This window comes from Pectinophora gossypiella, chromosome 20, assembly GCF_024362695.1.
Source record: "Pectinophora gossypiella chromosome 20, ilPecGoss1.1, whole genome shotgun sequence".
NCBI classification, from domain to species: Eukaryota; Metazoa; Arthropoda; class Insecta; order Lepidoptera; family Gelechiidae; genus Pectinophora; species Pectinophora gossypiella.
In genome coordinates this window covers 787,158-805,632 of record NC_065423.1, presented here as the reverse complement: position 1 = coordinate 805,632, position 18,475 = coordinate 787,158, and the positions used below count along the sequence as shown (strand labels likewise).

The 18,475-nt window shown below is 37.0% G+C and overlaps 2 protein-coding genes across 5 annotated transcripts in view; one reads left to right on the top strand and one right to left on the bottom strand.

Annotated features, from left to right (window-relative positions):
* The first annotated feature begins 1,336 nt into the window (after window positions 1-1,336).
* LOC126375925 (14-3-3 protein epsilon) lies at window positions 1,337-10,781 on the top strand. The gene is made up of 5 exons (XM_050023023.1): window positions 1,337-1,523; window positions 2,755-2,918; window positions 5,955-6,110; window positions 6,687-6,845; window positions 9,066-10,781. Exons 1-5 carry the CDS (start codon window positions 1,460-1,462, stop codon window positions 9,309-9,311), a joined length of 789 nt encoding a protein of 262 aa, XP_049878980.1. The 5' UTR covers window positions 1,337-1,459; the 3' UTR covers window positions 9,312-10,781.
* Window positions 10,782-11,329: 548 nt separating this feature from the next.
* The window catches only part of LOC126375856 (ubiquitin carboxyl-terminal hydrolase 32), a 51,726-nt gene continuing 44,580 nt past the window's right edge, over window positions 11,330-18,475 (bottom strand). For all 4 annotated transcript variants that reach the window (XM_050022908.1, XM_050022909.1, XM_050022911.1 and 1 more), the window contains exons 30-31: window positions 16,610-16,820; window positions 11,330-15,721 (exon numbers count right to left, since the gene is read on the bottom strand). In XM_050022908.1, the coding sequence (XP_049878865.1) occupies window positions 15,651-15,721; window positions 16,610-16,820 (282 nt within the window). In that variant the 3' untranslated portion in view covers window positions 11,330-15,650. The remainder of the gene's footprint in view (window positions 15,722-16,609; window positions 16,821-18,475) is intronic.

Here is an 18,475-nt window from a genome sequence, read left to right as displayed (position 1 = left end):
CTCCTCTCAAATTGGCAACCCTGCTAGAGAGGAGGCAAGCAAAACCAACAAAACAAATAAACCGGTAAGATATTTACAAAGAAAATAAAATCACTACGTATTATAATCATAGAGATAGCAAATAATTATTTAAGAAATTATTATCAGTGTTCGCCATTCTTTATTGGTTTTCCCACATTTGTTTTGTTTTTTCGTGCTCAAAATGCAAGTAGCCTACTCCGCAATTTTTTGTTAACGCTCTGCAACCCTGCAACCAACCTGCACAAAACCTGCAACACTTTTATCTTTTATAGATGTCAAAATTGGGCCTTGCTACCCTTGTTAAAAGTCCAAATTCACTTGCTTTTGTTGAAAAAGTAATCCCGCACTTGATGACTTGCGTGCAGTACATCGATTATTTTGTGTTACCAATATTATTTTATTTTCACATCATCATCATTTTCCGCCATCAATCCTTTAAGAAGAATCTGTGGATTAGCAGCAAACTAGCAGTATATCAAAGCCCTAAAAAAATAAGTATTTTGTTTCCATACTTGCAACATTCACAAAACTGTCAGTATTTAAAATTACCATCACTAAAAAATATTACTGCTTAGTAGAAATTAATATCTTAATCATACATAATCATACGAAGAAAGTAAAATATTGTATAAAATTATAAACAGACGTTTTTCGTAATTTATTAAGGCTACATACGTATGACAGTCGCCTAGTTTAGTTCCTAACCAAATTCTAAACTAAAGTGTATGTAATATGAACTCAAAAACAAATTCTAAAATTATTCGTTAAAGCCCGTGTTAGGATTCAAACCTACGACCTCACAATAAGAGTCATCTTTTTGCAGTGTAGCATTATTCTTTATTCTATGGTCGTAACATGAAGCAGGCTCTGCACGGCAACCGCTTTTCGACTTTCGATCATTAGACGCAGCGAATGCTGTCTAATATGGTTAGACGTCGTACGGCTATTGGTCAAAGCCCTCGTTTTATTATTATTATTTTTATATAACACGTGCAACGCACGGCGCGGTTGCTGAGCCACGAGGGCTGATGCCTTTTAAAATCCAAATCCCATTGTTTAACTATTGTGTTTGAAATTCCTTACGAGGCTATTCTTGAATGGACTTTATTATATCGAGTTAAACCGGTTTTACAAGGGGGATGATATTAATTAAAATTATTTACTAATACAAGATTTCTCATTTATCACTACCAATTTGTAATTAAATATAAATAAAATAACTTATTCAAAATGCTTATCCAAGCGGATGTTCCTTTTAGTAGTAACTTTAGTTTTATTATGGCAATTATTATGAAAACGGAAGTTGCCATTTCTATGACGTCATGGGCGGAGTTTAGTTGAAGATCGAATTTGGATTCGGTTGGCGGGCGCGGCCATCTTGGTGAATTAGTGACCTGGCGATTCGGTTTAGTTAGTGAAAAATCATTTGTCATCCACAATGTCCGAAAGGGAAGATAATGTGTATAAAGCTAAGTTAGCCGAGCAGGCTGAGCGCTACGATGGTGAGTACTTATTTTTCTTATATCTGTTAGGTATTGGGATGAAAATTCTTCTGTATTTTCGCCGACAGTTGAAAGACGATTTGATGATAGTCGGTAAAATTTCTCCATCTAGACATGCTATATACCCTTTGTTCAACCCTTTTTGTGGGGAAAATGTGATCAATGCATTCATTTCTCAACATTTTATCAGGGAAACTAGCAAATCAATGGCATTCGTTAGGCTTGGTCAGCGATCGATGCGTCATCCGCCGGTGGGATGCCCTTTACCTTTTTTTTCAGAGATAACTTGTTGAAAAACCTTTCTCTAGCTCTCAATAGCTCAATTACACCACAAAGTCATGGTTATTAATGCTTTGCATGCAATTTCCTGTGTGACATTTGAAATAATTATGATAATTTTCGGAAGGAAAAATTGTCTCCTATTTTCCCATAGTTGTAAAATCGATGTCATCGAGTTCGTTCATGCATGTCGCACCTTGGCCAGGCGGGTGACCTGGGATCTGTCGTGGAACGTTCTAGGCTGCAGCAAGTTCTAGGTCGATTAGGAAGCATAAAATTAGTGTGTGACGCCTCTTGTTTTCACCTATTGTTCGCGTTTTAGCGCCACGGGAACTTGGTAGAGAATGTCTCAATTTGATGCATTCATCGTGATTACGAGCTCGTAGATGTGATCTCGTTTATATAAAGTTTACCCCTAAGAGCTGTCTTTGACTGATAATGTGACTTTCAGTTACATTGGCAATCAATAGAAATGCCAAAAGGACAATCAATATGCACTTCAGTTCAATAACCTTACATAGTATACTATGGGATGTAGAATAAAAGAATAGCTATGACCTAATGATGTGAGAAGAAAGATAAAAGGTAAAATCAATATTGAATGACAGTTGGGCCACAGGGACACTATCTGAGTCACATAACCTTGCATCTGCCTCTACAACTATACATGCAATGTAACAACCTTTTGACAACCCAAAAGGTTAACTTAATACATTAACTTAATAAATTGAGTGAAATAGTTAAAAAATCTGAAAACTTGATCTTTGGTTAGTTTTTCATATGAAACACACTAACACAGATTTGGTCATGTCATTAGCATTAATCAAATAAAGACTTTTAGTAACCCATGAAATACTCCCTGTCTTATATCAAGCACCTACATCATCTCAGTAATAACTACCATCAGAAATTCAGAACAATTACATTAACACTCTTCAAAATGGACTTGCAGAAATGGTGGAGGCGATGAAGAACGTGGCATCCCGCAACGTGTCTGACAATGAACTCACAGTGGAGGAGAGGAACCTCCTGTCGGTGGCGTACAAGAACGTGATAGGTGCGCGCCGGGCTTCCTGGAGGATCATCTCCTCCATCGAACAGAAGGAAGAAACAAAAGTATGTAACACCTTTCCACACTCATAATTTAGCAATTTCTATTATTCATTTACTTTTTATTAGGCTTCACTGCACCCCGGGGACTGGCTAGCCTCACAGGAGTACTCAATGTATTAACTTCAAGCTGTTTTGCATCATCACTACAAACAAATTACTTCCAAATTTTACTTTCATGACATTTTCACTTCTAAAACAATAATTTTAACAATTAAAATAGTAGTTAGTTCTCTTTACTGAGATCTTCCTCATTATTCATTCCAATTTACAGCATTGTTTTTAAAAATGTGTTATTATTTTGTGTAATATTATTGTAAAGACTAACTACCTATGTTAGATGTTTATTTTTTCATCAATCATGCTAAGTTGCAGTTTTTGTTAATGTGTTGAAACAAGGTCAGTCGGAGTCAGCACAAAACATAAATTACCTTTCACTGCTTGTGAATAAAAAGTAACAGGTGATTGTGAAAAAGACAGTTTTCAGACACTTCATTCACAAAAACTCTTAACACAGCATGAAGTCTGATGAATGTAGGGGAAAAATCATTGTACTTAGCAACTTCTTGTTGAAACTGGATGGGCAACTTCAGCTAAATAACTTACGACTGTGGATAACGAAACCGTGTTTTAAAATGAGCATGTCTATAAAAAAAAAACATGAGATTCAAATTAATTCAATAAAATCTCATTCAACGTATTTTTTGCCATTTGTTCCGCCGCAGTTGCTATGGAGTTCACTAAATTATGGCTAATGGGGTCAAAATACAAGTAGTGGGTTGATTAACATAATATTGATCAAGCTATTTTCACTTCCACATTTTATGGGTAAAATTACATTTGCAAAGTAATCAAAAAGTGTAATTTGGGTAAGCAATAAAATGTAATTGTGTGTAATAATAAATTGATTTGATTTTTTTTTTGATAAATAAAATATTTTGCAGTATTTAGGCTAGTGTTAATAAACTTGCTCCAAATGACTTTACCTCGTTGACGCAAGTGAGTCATCATCATCAATACTCATCATTAGTAACCCTGGAATTACTGAAAGTAGGTAGATATGTCAACTGCTTTTCCTGTTGGCATTTTGGAATGTTTCTTAAATGCATAATAGTTGAATAGATAAGTGGCAGAAACTATACATTTCCCATTATAGTTCCAAAATAGACGTAAATTGATAGCCAAATGTGAAAACAATCAAAATTCATTGAGAAATTAAATGTAACCAGCCATCAAAATCAATAAGGGTTAAAATTGCAATAGGAACGCGTGACATCAATAGTTCCTGTGTAATCCTAGTACAACATTGAATTTAAAAATGAAACCTTGTATTTGTATGAAAAACATACTTTAAAAACATACATTCTAAAACAAAGGCTAATAACTGAGCTTGTATGGGTGTGTAGGGTCATATAAATCTGCACCTTGTGACCCAACCTTGAGGTGCAATCTTCCTGCTAACAACATGGCTACAAGTTTCCTGGAATCAATTATATTGTTCCTTGTTTCCAGATAATACGGTTGGACATAGACATTTTATGTTTTTAATGCAGTTTAAAAAGGCAGACAACTTTTTGAAAAAATGATGTTGAAAGGGAAGTGTTCTATGGGGAAAATGTACATTATACATTATGTAATACGACATCTGAAGGTTTCCCCTCAAATCCTAATTAGGTACCTACTACAGTTGAAAGTTTTTATGAGTTACCTTCTGGCGCTACCGACATTTTCGACAACTTAATATGTCGATTTCTTTGTGATAGAGATTGATTGTATCTCTTCTGGAAAATGGGGTGGTATCCTAGGTCAAAAATAAATTATGATATTCCAGTTACTAAATAAAGACAGATCTAAAAGTGATGAAACACATTTAACTTTTCTATTTAACTTTGAATTTAAAAAGAAAACGTAGGTCGGATATTTTATAACTTTTTCTATGACGTCACAGTGTGCTTTCTCATACAAATTCCATAGTAATTTCGTGTTTTGACGTTTAGTAACAGGCAACTAACTACCCAGTTGGAAACCTGTAATTGCACATCTATAACGCCAATTTCTTAAGAATTACTTCGTGCTGATTTATGTATTATATAATGGATAATGGTCATTTACATGGAGATTCTGGTCAAACACGAACCTGCTTCTTAAAAGACAACGGCTCTTGTAGCTCAAAATACTACTTTTAGTTACTGAATAAGCAAAATGATAAGCAGAGGAATAAAGTTCCTTTCACATTAAATTGCCAGTCATTTCCATCATGGTTCACGCGAAGCCTGCGACCCCAGGAGGTTTCTGAGCTTTTAGAAGGACTGGGGTTGGCTAGTATAGCATGATGCGCCATCCATGTGTCTAAATGCGGGAAATCGAGCCCACCAACATACCACGGTTTCAGATTTCATTAGGGTAGCTTTACTTATTAGGTCTACTTCCTCTTTCTTTTGTTATGTTCTTATTGTGGCCCTACCTTATCTCAAAGGCCCGAATATATCGTAAAAAGTAAATTATGTTGAATTGTGTAAGTATCAAGATGTGTCAAATGATCAAAATTACATCGTCTATTTTCGATAGGACCAGCAAACATATTTGAAAATATTTTGTTCCATAATCATCTACCTCCACTTAGAAATATTGTATATCTGGAAAGAGCGCAACTCTAGAAACACTCTTAAACATGAAAGTTGCAGTTATATCTCCTATTCTAAAAGGGTGCTTGGAAGAGATTGCTAAAGCAATAATGCCTATTGTGCTCTTTCTATTTCTCTTTTATATAGTATTTTTGTATTTTCTGTGTACTTTACTATTGTAAAGTACTTTACTGTGTTCTGTACATTGCCCAGTATATTGGTCCAAAGTATTGGACCAGTAGGTTGCCGCAGGTGGCATTAACTACTTGGCCGGACAAATTGGGAGCGCTGAAGGCTCTCACCCTGATATTGGTCCAATACTTTGGACAAATTCGGCAAATCTACAATAAGTCACGTCAAAAGGTCCAAAGTATTTGTTATGTTTATTTTTTTACAATGTGTCTGTAATCCGTTGCAGGGCGCAGAGGACAAGCTGAACATGATCCGGGCGTACCGCAGCCAGGTGGAGAAGGAGCTGCGCGACATCTGCTCCGACATCCTCTCCGTGCTCGACAAACACCTCATCCCTTCCTCCCAGACCGGCGAGTCCAAAGTCTTCTACTACAAAATGAAGGTAAACATACACAGCTTACATCAACTTCCAACAGGTTTTACACAACACAACAACAACATAAGCCCATGACTATATCCCAAAGGCACATCCATACCCACACCTCACTAAGCATCAGGTTTTAAGAAGACTTTATATCAAAAGTAGCTGAGATTGTCTGTATGTATGTGGAATTTATGGACCGCGTTGCAAGGAGCTATGGACGCGCGTGAGTGACTTATTCCTATTTACTTGACATCACCTCCAGCCCACTAAGCCGAAAAAAAAGGAAAAAAATAATTTTCAAGGACTTTATATCCTCTTTTCGTTCAAATTCAAATATACTTTACTGTATCAAAATAAAATGATGTAGTTACAAAAGAAACTTAACTAGTACATGGCAAATGGCGGCCTTATCAGTTAAAGCTATTTCTTCCACCATAAGGTGAGGAAAGTAACTGAAGTTCAAAGATGGAAACTTCGTTCTTATTAATTTGAAAGAATAAACATCTTACCCTCAGCCATAGTCCGTCCACCATAAGTACGTAATTGTTATTCGTCACACGCGTGTAGTAAAATGTTCGTGTGGTATGTTTGCAGGGTGATTACCACCGATACCTGGCGGAGTTCGCCACGGGCAACGACCGCAAGGAGGCGGCGGAGAACTCTCTGGTGGCGTACAAGGCCGCCTCCGACATCGCCATGACCGAGCTGCCGCCCACGCACCCCATCCGCCTCGGACTTGCACTCAACTTCTCAGTGAGTACATCAACAGACACCTCTACGCCGACGGCCGACTTTACCGACCCACCGAATCGTCGGTGGATTCTATTGTCGCCGTATAGACCCATGTGACAATTGACATGATGGACAACTGTTATTGGCGATAGGATGATGCCTTGGCACTAAGGTTCCTCATATCCATATTATAATATTGTGGCTGTAAGTCGTGCTTGATTACTTGTGGTTCTACCCACTCAATTAGGATTTACTCTAGCGTTTACCTTTGCCCTGACCCCATTTGCGAGAATTCTCGGCAAATATATCGTTAGAAGATTGTTTTTGGAGTATTTATAGGATTGTTATAGTCTTAAAAAATGGCGTCTAGCAATAGGTTGAAGAAAATATGTTCGTGTATGATGTCAGATTTTTTAATACATATAATTCGTTCGCGTCATACAATCGCGTAAAGAACGCATAATACGCAGTTTCGTGTATAAATTCTCGGTAAATATGAAATAGATAAAAATCCACTAATTACGTCGTGGCTGTTTGCTATTCAAACTATTTATTTATCTTAGACAATGTCCATAATTTGTTAGTAATACTTATGTAACTATGTTACTACCAAACAAGCTGTGTTGGGTAAAGTTACGTTTTCACAATGTCCGAAACGACAATTAAGATGCACCCGAGTGACGTAATAACACTCGTACTCTAAAATCAATACTCTCTCGTCATACGACGCACTTGCGCATCCGAGCAATGAGTTTACAATTGAATCAATACTATACTGTACCATGACATATATTTGTTTTACCTTTTGTTATCTGTTCTATGATGCTATTTGCAAATCTATAGGACGAAACGACTTGTTTTACTATGTATAGAACGGCAACTCTCCGCTCCCACCAGCATCTGAGCTTGGTATACCTCACACCCCCTCGAACATAGTTTAGACTTGAATCGTATGGTGTCAGACGTCACACACACAGATGCGCGTGTATGATAAAGTCAATGTGTGGCGTCTGTGTAAAAAAAACGAGGTTGTTTGTATGAAGTGTCCGGGGTGTGGTTTCTTACACAAATACTATGGGAACATTGTTGTGAATTTTTTCTCCAAGAGCAAGTTATCTAGTGCCTGTATGAAATATTCCCGGAGTAAAATAAATACCAATTTGAGCCATGCAGAGTAGCCTATTGTCGCCGGACATACGACATTGTTATTGGAAACTATGACCTACTTGCAACGCCCTACGCTACATGTTGCTTTAGTGAGGTCATCCCAAGGCAATTGTTTTCTATTTTCCAACACGCACAAAACTTTCCACTATAAAAGTATACGACTTATTGTCAAAAGTATATAATTGTGACGTGACCTTGGGCAATGGACTGATCCCTTATCACCATAAGGTTTATCATATCCATCTTATGACTTAGTATCAACTCAACAGTTGCTGAAAGTTGTCTTTAATTATTTGTGCATGGGCTTATGTGTACGTACCATGGTTAAAAAAACGTAAATTAGTAACTATGTTTAAGTTCATGAAGTGATAATCAGTTGTAAATTGCTTAAACGGATGAGTGAGTCAAACAGATGACATCACTGAGCAAAGAAATGCGTCTTAGGAGATAAGCCCGCGATACGTCACATTACACGGAATGTTAGTTATGGAAATACCTGTGTCGATATAATAGTAGTCATTCCGACCATCTTCTTCTAGATCATCGCTTTTCGATTAAGAATTCGTTACACAGTTGAATGACGTACTTGATAATAACTTCACAACAGATAGTTTGTAGTGTTTATTTTTACGTCAGCGATATGATAGACTATAATAAAAATTGTTTGATTTTGTTTGAAATGGTGATAAGATCGATGATAACTTGAAGGATGCAGATAATTTACTGCTTCTGATTGTTACTAGTTTACTACAGGAAATGGGAATTACAATCGTACTTATTTCACATTCACTTTCTACAATGCGCAATAGACAGAAATATAATATGAATATCAATCGCGAATTACATAAAAATGGCTTGTTTTGTTAAATAAAGCAGTCCTTTTTATGTCTTTCTCTTGTATTGACGGGTTTAATAAAAAATTACACAACAATAAAATTGCTAGTTAGTTGAGTTTATTTATGACGTCATGTATATCGTTATGTATGGTACTTGTACCTGCTATTGACTTTCAGCTTCCCACATCTCAGCCGTCTGTATGTGTAGTATAACAGTGTGTGGTGATGTCCTGTGCAGGTATTCTACTACGAGATCCTGAACAGCCCGGACCGCGCATGCCGGCTGGCCAAGGCGGCGTTCGACGACGCCATCGCCGAGCTGGACACGCTGTCGGAGGAGAGCTACAAGGACTCGACGCTGATCATGCAGCTGCTGCGCGACAACCTGACGCTGTGGACGTCGGACATGCAGGGCGACGGCGAGTCCGCCGAGGCCGAGCAGAAGGAGGCACAGCAGGACGTCGAGGATCAGGACGTGTCGTAATACGCTCCTCCCGCGTATTATAATATAATAAAAAAAATAACTATAGTATCATGTAAGACCCGGCCCTCGATGACGACCGGTCGTAAGACGCCGCCCCGACCCTCGCCCGCTCTCCCGTCGTGGCTAACAAATCCGACAGTATACATTTTAAATATGTACTTCTTTTGATATATTTGTTTTCGATTACGAAAGAGAATAATGTATAAGAAAAAAAGTACTTTGGTATTGCATTTTATCTGTATGTTCTAAGATGTATTTTCGGTACACTCTGATTGATCTCTTAGCTTTCCGCTGTCCTGCCCTCGTATACAAATTGTGGTGTCTCGCGAGTAACAGAGTAGATATGTCACCAACAGGGATTTTTACTGTATTTAAAAACGCTCTTAGACTTTCCATCTCTCCGACGGCTACTCTTAAGGTGGGAATTGTAAATTTTCTAAGTATTTTATACCGTGTGTAAAATTAAATGTATTTAACTCTGTTGAGACTTGTACAAGCACCATAGCGGCATGTGTATTGTAATGAATTTTGTTTGTTTCGGTCACTAGTACGCCTCTCATAGTTGGATATCTCCGCGTCGATTCGGTCTGCACAAATAGTCGTTTTATACAATGGACGTTACTCTGGTGGCTAGGTTGTGTTGAGACTGTTGCTAGTGTTGTATTAGTGGGTGGTGGCTGCTAGTGGTAGCTCTCGTCGCGAGTCTTCCGCGCCAGCTCGCACCTCGCAGCTCGCTGCATTTGTATACATTTGAATGATTCATTATATTTTAACAGTAACATTACATTATTAGGGTGGTATATGTAGTTACTTGCAATATTTAGCTAAGTGATAGTCGCGTCACCCTGTTGGTCTTTATGTATCTATCGTGTCGAGCGTACGTATCGTATTTATTGCAACGGTTTGTGTAAATTGTGACTACTGTGTAGTACTATCGTCTGAACAAAGTGCGCTCCGCCGTACACGTCGATGTGCCGCTTCGTTCGTATCGCAACATTTGGAGTATTCACACTTGAATTGCTTTAATTACTTACGAGTATTGTGATAGAGATTTTGTATATTTTAATTTATTTTTTTAATTTCGCATGTTTCTCGAAAACAAAAATTGCTGTAGCGCTACATCTCTTACGATTTTACAGGACGAACCGTAGTTGTAAAGTTGTGCTAGGTTAAGGTAATGCACTTGAGGCGATCGAACATTCCATCTCCACCCTGTCTGAGAGGCGGCGGCTGCGCCGGCCGGCCCCGCCGCCGGGCGCCGCCGCGAGTGAGCAAGTGCGTGCCCGAGTAAGATATTAGCGTTATTTTATTTGAATTTGTAATATTGCATATATTTTGTTAATTTATCCACAAAAATACTGATGCAATTAGCCTTAGTGTTATGCAATATTGATTTATGTCCTACCAACTACATGGAAATTTATTGTAAATGACAGTGTAAATCTAATAATAAAATTCAAAAGTCCAAAATGTAGTTTTATTCAGTTTATTTTAAATTTAACCCCCCCTATATTCACTACAATTTACACTTCATTTCAATTAAAAAAAAAACAGATTAGATAAGAAGAGAGAAATACGTCGGCCCCTTTTAACCAAAGTTTTAACGAACCAGTAGAGGTTGAACTGTTCCGGAAATTAACGATCGAAAGTAATCATTCGATGACAGTATTTCGTCGAAATAATTCATTCGGATGATTATTTTTTTACACTATCTGCAATATTACATGCATGAATTCCTTTATTTGTAATAATATAACGCACTAATTGCAAAAAGTTTTTGGGTACAATTAGTAATATTTAAAGTAAATAATTAAGATGAAGATTGATTCGATATTGATTTTTATTCATTCGAAAAGCTGTTATGCAATAATAATTCGTACTAATAACTTATTATAATCATCATCATCAGCCGTACGACGCCCACTGCTGGGCATAGGCCTCCCCCAAGGATCTCCACGACGATCGGTCCTGCGCGTCCTCCTTATTATAATAAAGGTTTTAAAAAATAAATCATCAAATTCGATAAAAAAAGAAGTTTATTGCACAGGGATATATTAAAATAGTTTACATGTGTGAATGTATTTGCGTTTGTTAACGTACAAGCAGCGTCGCCGCCGCCGTGTACTCAGTACAATTCCAAACATAATCTAATTCAACTACTTACTAACCGAATCTTTGAAAATAACATCATAATTTATACACACACTTTGGTATCAATCTATTGTAACGCAACAAGAAAACTTATCGCCTCCGCCTATCAAGGGTAGGCAGAGCACTGGGATGCTTAAATTGCAAAAGAAACAAGCAGTTTTACACTAGAAATATAATCAAAAAAACTTAAGTTTTGCAACGTAAGCAGCCGTGTATAAGTTGTTCATTAGTTACCAAAAACCAATGGCACATAACACAGTTTCAACAAAATGTAAAGAATGTAGCATGGCTACGACACACGCAGTTGACACGAGTTCCCTGCGCTCACGCACGACTGTAGCCATACGACGTACTTACAGCTATTTGAGTTTCACAGTATGACTACTTTGTATTAACTATATCTTGTATAACTCGCGTGTTCTGTAGTGAGGTGTGTATGGCTGCCTTCATACGAGTAATATCAATTCTACTCTAAGCAATATTATTACTAATACTTAACGCAACTCACCAAGCGGGGTGGCACAGCGGCTGAGCATAGAGCCACATTTGCACTATATAGCTCTTAAATGAACAAATAATTACTAACTTACGCGAATAATATTAACAGTTATATAAAATAGGGCCGCGTGTTCATCACTAGCCTGTAAGAGAATATATTATGGACGTCTCGTGATTTTGTGTCAATCCACGTTTGGGCATCCGTCATCCCGATACAAGGCACATCTCGTTTAGCATTTGCGCTTCACAGACAGTGAAAATACTATACAATTTATCTTCATCACTAACTCACAATATTTCCACATACTGGAAGCGACACTGCTCGCTTCGCTACGCTACACTACCTAACCCCGCCAGTAGGGTTGACACAAAAATATACCTTTCCCATCCTAAACTGACACAAAATAACTGAGCTTTATCTATTTATAGTTACAATATAAAATAGGTCAATGAGTAAATATAGCACATCACAATATTATACTACATCACATCAGTCTCGATTAGTATTACATGAACAATTAGGCGCCACAAGTAGTCTGCAGTTCTTGTTTGTTCTTTTACACCAAGTTACATGCTAACTACGTGTATTTCATGAACATATCATACTCTACCTGACTTTATGTTATTATATTAGCGTATAAATTGGTTTGAAAGAACAAAAAAAAGGGAAATAAGCTTTTGGAACACTAAAGAGATTTGTAAATAAATAATGACGCAGGGAGAGAATTCCAATCTATTCGAAAGTGTCCCAATTTTTCCTCTCTAATTCATATTTTCTGATGACTACAGAATAACTTCAAGCAGTACTAAACTGTAGACACTTATTTGTTATTCGTACGTATGGGTTATGAAGAATATTAAATAATGACATACTCGCAGCGACCTGACATAGCTTCCATACCACTTCACCAACAAGCCAACACATCAACAAAGGAATGCATTACAAACTATTTAACAAACAAACCCAACAAAACTTCAACTAAATTCGGAATCTTCACTACAGATGTAGCTTATATCTTTATCATAACTTAAGTGGAACAACATAAACAGTTCTATCAATTTATTACAGTTTGGCAAAAAGAAGTAACCTCTTTTTTTTTAAAGAAACTTACTTCGATGTAGAACGCAACAAGATTAAGGTGAGAGAGAAGTAATTAATGACATTTTAATAGAAAAAGAAGATATCCAAGTAGTATTAAAACCAGAAAGATTGTGAGGATGTGTAGACAGAGATTTAGATGATACATGCTTATGTATCTTTATAAATTATAGCCTGTGTGTTATTCTGATGTATAAGTTTATACATATGTATAGTTTTACATTTTACCGCAAAAAGAGATAATGTTTTTTTGCGTTTAAATGTAACAAGCAGATGACTTGCGGCTGGCCGCTTGTTCGTCTGTTTAGACTGCTTGTTGACAGCAGTAAAAAAGATAGTACAAATTATATATTGAATACATTGCCTTTAATGGATTAGCTGACTAAGCCGATGCCATATATGGAGAATATTGAGTACTAATATTTCTTAGATCGATATGTCTACACTTACATGTAGATTTCAATCAAATTATCATAAAAAAAAACTTAGGAAATATATTTTTAGGATTAATTTATTCTTGTTGCCAAACTGTAGTTCTAACGAAGGTGCATGTTGATTCTAACAAGTTGCTGCACAGAATTTTGCAATCATGATTATAGTGCATACTGTTTGGTCTGTAAAACATTACGTTTTACTATTAGGCCCTTTACATACGCTACGAAAGTATATGATACCCGACGAATATAGTATACGCCACTTGCGTTGAGGAAGTTGTATAATTACATTATAACTAATCGTATTTATTATGTGTTTGTATGAATTGAAGATAAGCTCACAAAGAGAAAACACAATATATTTTTTCGATTTAATTTTGTTAGTGCTATAAAAACAAAAAACATTGAAAACTAATCTTCTCTACTACGAGGGTTTGATAATAAAAATCACGAATGTGATTAAAAATAAAAATGACCGCCTATTGTACTAATTCTATTTCTCTTTTGTTTTGTTTTTTCCTGTTTATGCAATAAAGTATTTGTTATGTTATGTTATGTTATGAGCTTGCGTAGTTATCACTATAAGACGCCGATGTATAATTTATATACATGTATAGTTATGGTATATTATGTTTATGTTGGTATGTTTAGGCGTTTATTATTTTCCTTTCTTTTTGGATTGCGCCATCTTGCGTTCCATTAGATTGAGTTTTATCACCATAAGGTTGGTTGGTTTTGTTGTTACATATTGGTGTTTGTGTTTGTTAGATAGATAAAATCTTTATCTTTGTTACTGTCTATTATGTGCTTCTCCTTGTCACTTTTGTTATTGTTTTTAGTGTCGTGTTTACATGTGCAATAAAGCGTTCTTTTTTGTATTGTTTTGTTATATGTGCAATAAATAATATTGATTGATTGATATAAAGTTTGAAATTTAACAGTCAGGTATCAAACTTGCGTAGCGTCATGTCCGAAGGTCGTTACAATAAGATTTTGACATCTACATCGATGTCTTTTCATAATAAAATATCAGTAATTTGATTTACATTAATCCGAAGATACAATATTTGAAAGCGTCCTTAGCTACGGGATTTTTCACATAAATAGTGCACCATATACACAAAATTGAGAGTTCAATTTCATTTGTTTTTGATGTTTAACCTTTTATATTTTCATAAAAGATTTACATCTGTAAATGCAATAGTCATTAAATCACAGAACCAACAATTTTAAGACCTATTGCGAAAATATAAATGTGAAATGGAATATTTTGGATAATTTTCAGTATTTATCGTTATACCTTCTTGCTGTGCCTATCTAAACAGTGTCCAGTTAGTCACTCTAACGTTTACATACGACATGATTCTTTAAATAGTCTTTTCACTCCCTTTGGGGGTGGGATGGCCAAGTCGTGAAAACAACTTGCAGCCGAGAGACGAATATTCATAAATGGGGCATCCTTGCTTTGATAGCTTCTAAATAATGCTTTGTACAGTACTTATTATGTCATCTTTACTCTAGCTTATCCCGCTTTCCCGGGATCCGCTTACCTAACCTGAATATTTGGCAGGTCTGGTTTTTTACATGAGCGACTGCTTGTCTGTCCCAGTGGCGGCCCTAGTAAAATATTTAGGGGGTGCAAGACCTCAAGATGGCACCCCTCAGCCCTTTACAATAAAAAATGTTGTTTACGGCCAGCAGCTGGCCAGCTTGCGGCCAAGGTGAACAAGTGTTGGTTGAATTTGGCTCCCCATCTATTTCGGCGCCCGGTGCGGTGGCACACCTCGCACTGCCCTAGGGCCGTCACTGCTCTGACCTTCCAACCCGAAGAGAAAACCATACAGGTTAAATCGCATAACCCCGAAACGCATTTCTCGGGAACGTGGGTTTCCACGCGATGTTTTCTTTCACCGCCGAGCACGTGACAGTCATTTATGATCCAAACATGAATTCGTAAATCATTGGTTTAGGCCCGTGGCTTCGAACCTGCGACCTGCCAGTTCCCACTGCGTTCTTCCAACTCGGCTACCACGGCTCTTCATACTTGTTATGTGTGTTTAATAAATAAATAAATAAGATTTTTTATATCGGATGCATCAACCTATACCCCATTTACAAATACTCTATGTTATCTCACTTGAGCACCACTCGTTTAGTTCACATCAACCGGCACATCTTCCTTAGATCATTCTCGTCGGGATGCGGGTTTGTTTCCACCGGTTCCTTACCTACAAGTAAACACACGTTTATTTAATTTTCATTGTTCACATAAGATAAATAGATAGATGTCAGGGGCATTTGGCGGCTCAATAATAACCCTGACACCAGGGTTGCTGAGGCCAGTAATCCACCTCACAACCCACACGATAGAAGAAGAGATAAGATAAGATATTTATTGCATTCCTGGTGTTTTTACAGAGGTCTTAAAAGTAGAGGAAAGTACAAACTGGAACCCTGTAAGGGGACTACAACAACATAAAATTATACACAATGAAAACAGAAAACCAAAAATAAAAATAAAAGATACGTACATGTACAGTAATCAGTTTACATTAAAATAAAACTAATACTAAAAGAGAAAATGTTACAAAAAGGTGGTTTATGTCTATGGTTTATGACTTTTGGTAGAGAGTGATTTTACGCGGGCATTGGGTAGTGTCCTAGGTTAAAAATAAATTATGAAATTCTGATCACTAACTAAAGACAGATCTAAAGGTAACAAAAAACGTTTTCTATTTAACGTATTTATGAATTTTAATAAAGAAAAATGAAATAATACGTTTTTCTATGTCGTCACAGGTTGCTTTTAGTAAAAAGTAACCGATTTGACAGCCTATTATCACACTAATAAAAACACATAAACAAAAGATTCATAATTAAAAAAGGATTTTCGACATATAGTGAAAAATAATAATTAAAGGAATATTACAATAATCAGATATCCCAAACAAACTAGGGTTCACAAAGTAATGTTTGTGATGTGTCCCCACCGGGATTCGAACCCGGGACCTCCGGATCGTGAGTCGCTCAACCTTTGGACCACGGAGGTCGTTAGGCCCGCCAGTGGGACGTTTATAGGCTATGTATGTTGATTTGAAATAACAAAGGGTGGTGACCTCTGATATCGGGCAGGTAGGCCTCGTAGTCCAGCCCCTGGCGCTCGTAGAACAGCAGGTAGGCGGAGGCGGGGTCGATGGTGGCGGCGGGCAGCTCGCGGCACGACGAGTCGTTGTAGCACAGCCACGCGCCCGACGGGTTGCGCGCGTACGCCACGTAGTGCCCGCCCGACAGCTGGCCCGAGTGCGACACCACGCCGTACAGACGGTACTAAGGGCACACAAAATCACACTTGATATCAATTCAGAATCATCTTCTGAATCATCCCCCATTATGTGCCCATAATGTGCCCACTTTAGGACTCTGTCGCACTAACATATTTGACATTTCATCCCTTAGCTTACAACACCGCTTAAGTCATTTTTAGCAACTTTATAGGAGACGAAATAAAATGTCTTATTTAAAATATCTGTAGATTTTTTTATTGCTACTTAATACATACTCTAGTTAGCGGTTAATAAATAATTATTTATACTTATTTTGACGATTTACTTTATTTTAACCTTTATTTTCTTCATCCAATGGCATTAATATGTAAAAACCGCCAATTTTCGACTTGAGCGGTGTTGTAAGCTAAGGGACGATTTAGTGAGACTTACAATTCAATTTGTCAAAAAAGTTAATGTGACATGCTACCAAAGTGTATTCATATTTGTTAGTAATTTAAGGTACTTTGCTGAACAAAAGACGTGTCTTTTGTTTAACTCGACTCGCTCTAACACCCTGTATGTAATGGCACAGCCGAACACTATTAAAAAATTTAGTTGTTACCTTGTGCAGCTAATAGTGGTAACAGACGATCGAATCGGTGCGGAGGAGGCACGTCTAATGGAGACATATTGTATGACGTGTTTACACACCGCTAGCCCGGCAACGACTGGACAGGTCGTGGTGCGGTTTGATCGCGTGGCGTTAACGACTGCACTGCATTAACGTGTTTGTGGTGCGGACCGCACAGGTTCGATCGTCTATTTGTGTTTAAGGTGATGCATTTCAGTCAGCTAGGTAACGCTGCGTCAGCAGATGGCGTTACTTCTGCAGTTTTCGTATTTTTTTTCCATTTATTCGTTTAGTGTTGAGTTCTGACCCAGTGAAATGTTAGGTGGCGAAATCTTACATACATTATCTTTAAGTTAAGCTACAATTTTAAAGTATTTACTGCAGATATCATATTAAAACATTGCATCAAAAGTTGGTGTCATTTCAATTTGTGTACAAACACGAAGCTGTCACACACACATGCGAACTAGGTTAGCTATTAAAAGAGATGCATAATTTGAAGTCTACTTCTAACTTCTAAATGGCGCATTTGGTAAAGCAGTCGCCGCCATTCTTAAGTTTCACGGTTCAAACCCAAGTGCATGTTTTAATTGTTTTTACTTTTTGTATTTTTTTTTACAATTGAATTTGGCGAACCCGTCTATTTGTTACGGAATTTTCAAAAAGTATCACTTTTACCAATAATATTATAATTATACAATAATGTACTTTGCACTAAAGTACCTTCCGTAATTTCCGTATTTTTTATTTTGTAAAATTCTAACAGGCATTAATCGCATCAGTGAACATGCGGCTAACTAAAAAACTACTGAACCGATTTTCATACGGTTTTCACCAATGAGTAGAGTGATTCATGGGCGTGCTTTAGGGTTTATAATTTATACAAGTATTTTTTTTGTATAAAATGGTTCAAAAATGATGATGAATGTCAAACATAATTATCGTTACAAATATAGCCGACTTGGAGCTTTCGGCGAAAACGCTGCCTGAGCCCATTGAGATATAACAAAACAACGTATGGTTGAATTGTTCCTTTTTTGTAGGTATACCGAAAAGTCCACAATATGTCATAATAATTATATTGT

What these genes read in the sequence shown, in the direction of transcription:
- LOC126375925 (XM_050023023.1), top strand. Translation starts at nt 1,460, where the DNA reads ATGTCCGAAAGGGAAGATAATGTGTATAAAGCTAAGTTAGCCGAGCAG. An exon ending in AACAGAAGGAAGAAACAAAA is followed by an intron (nt 2,919 to 5,954) that starts GTATGTAACACC and finishes AATCCGTTGCAG; the next exon opens with GGCGCAGAGGACAAGCTGAA. An exon ending in GACTTGCACTCAACTTCTCA is followed by an intron (nt 6,846 to 9,065) that starts GTGAGTACATCA and finishes TGTCCTGTGCAG; the next exon opens with GTATTCTACTACGAGATCCT.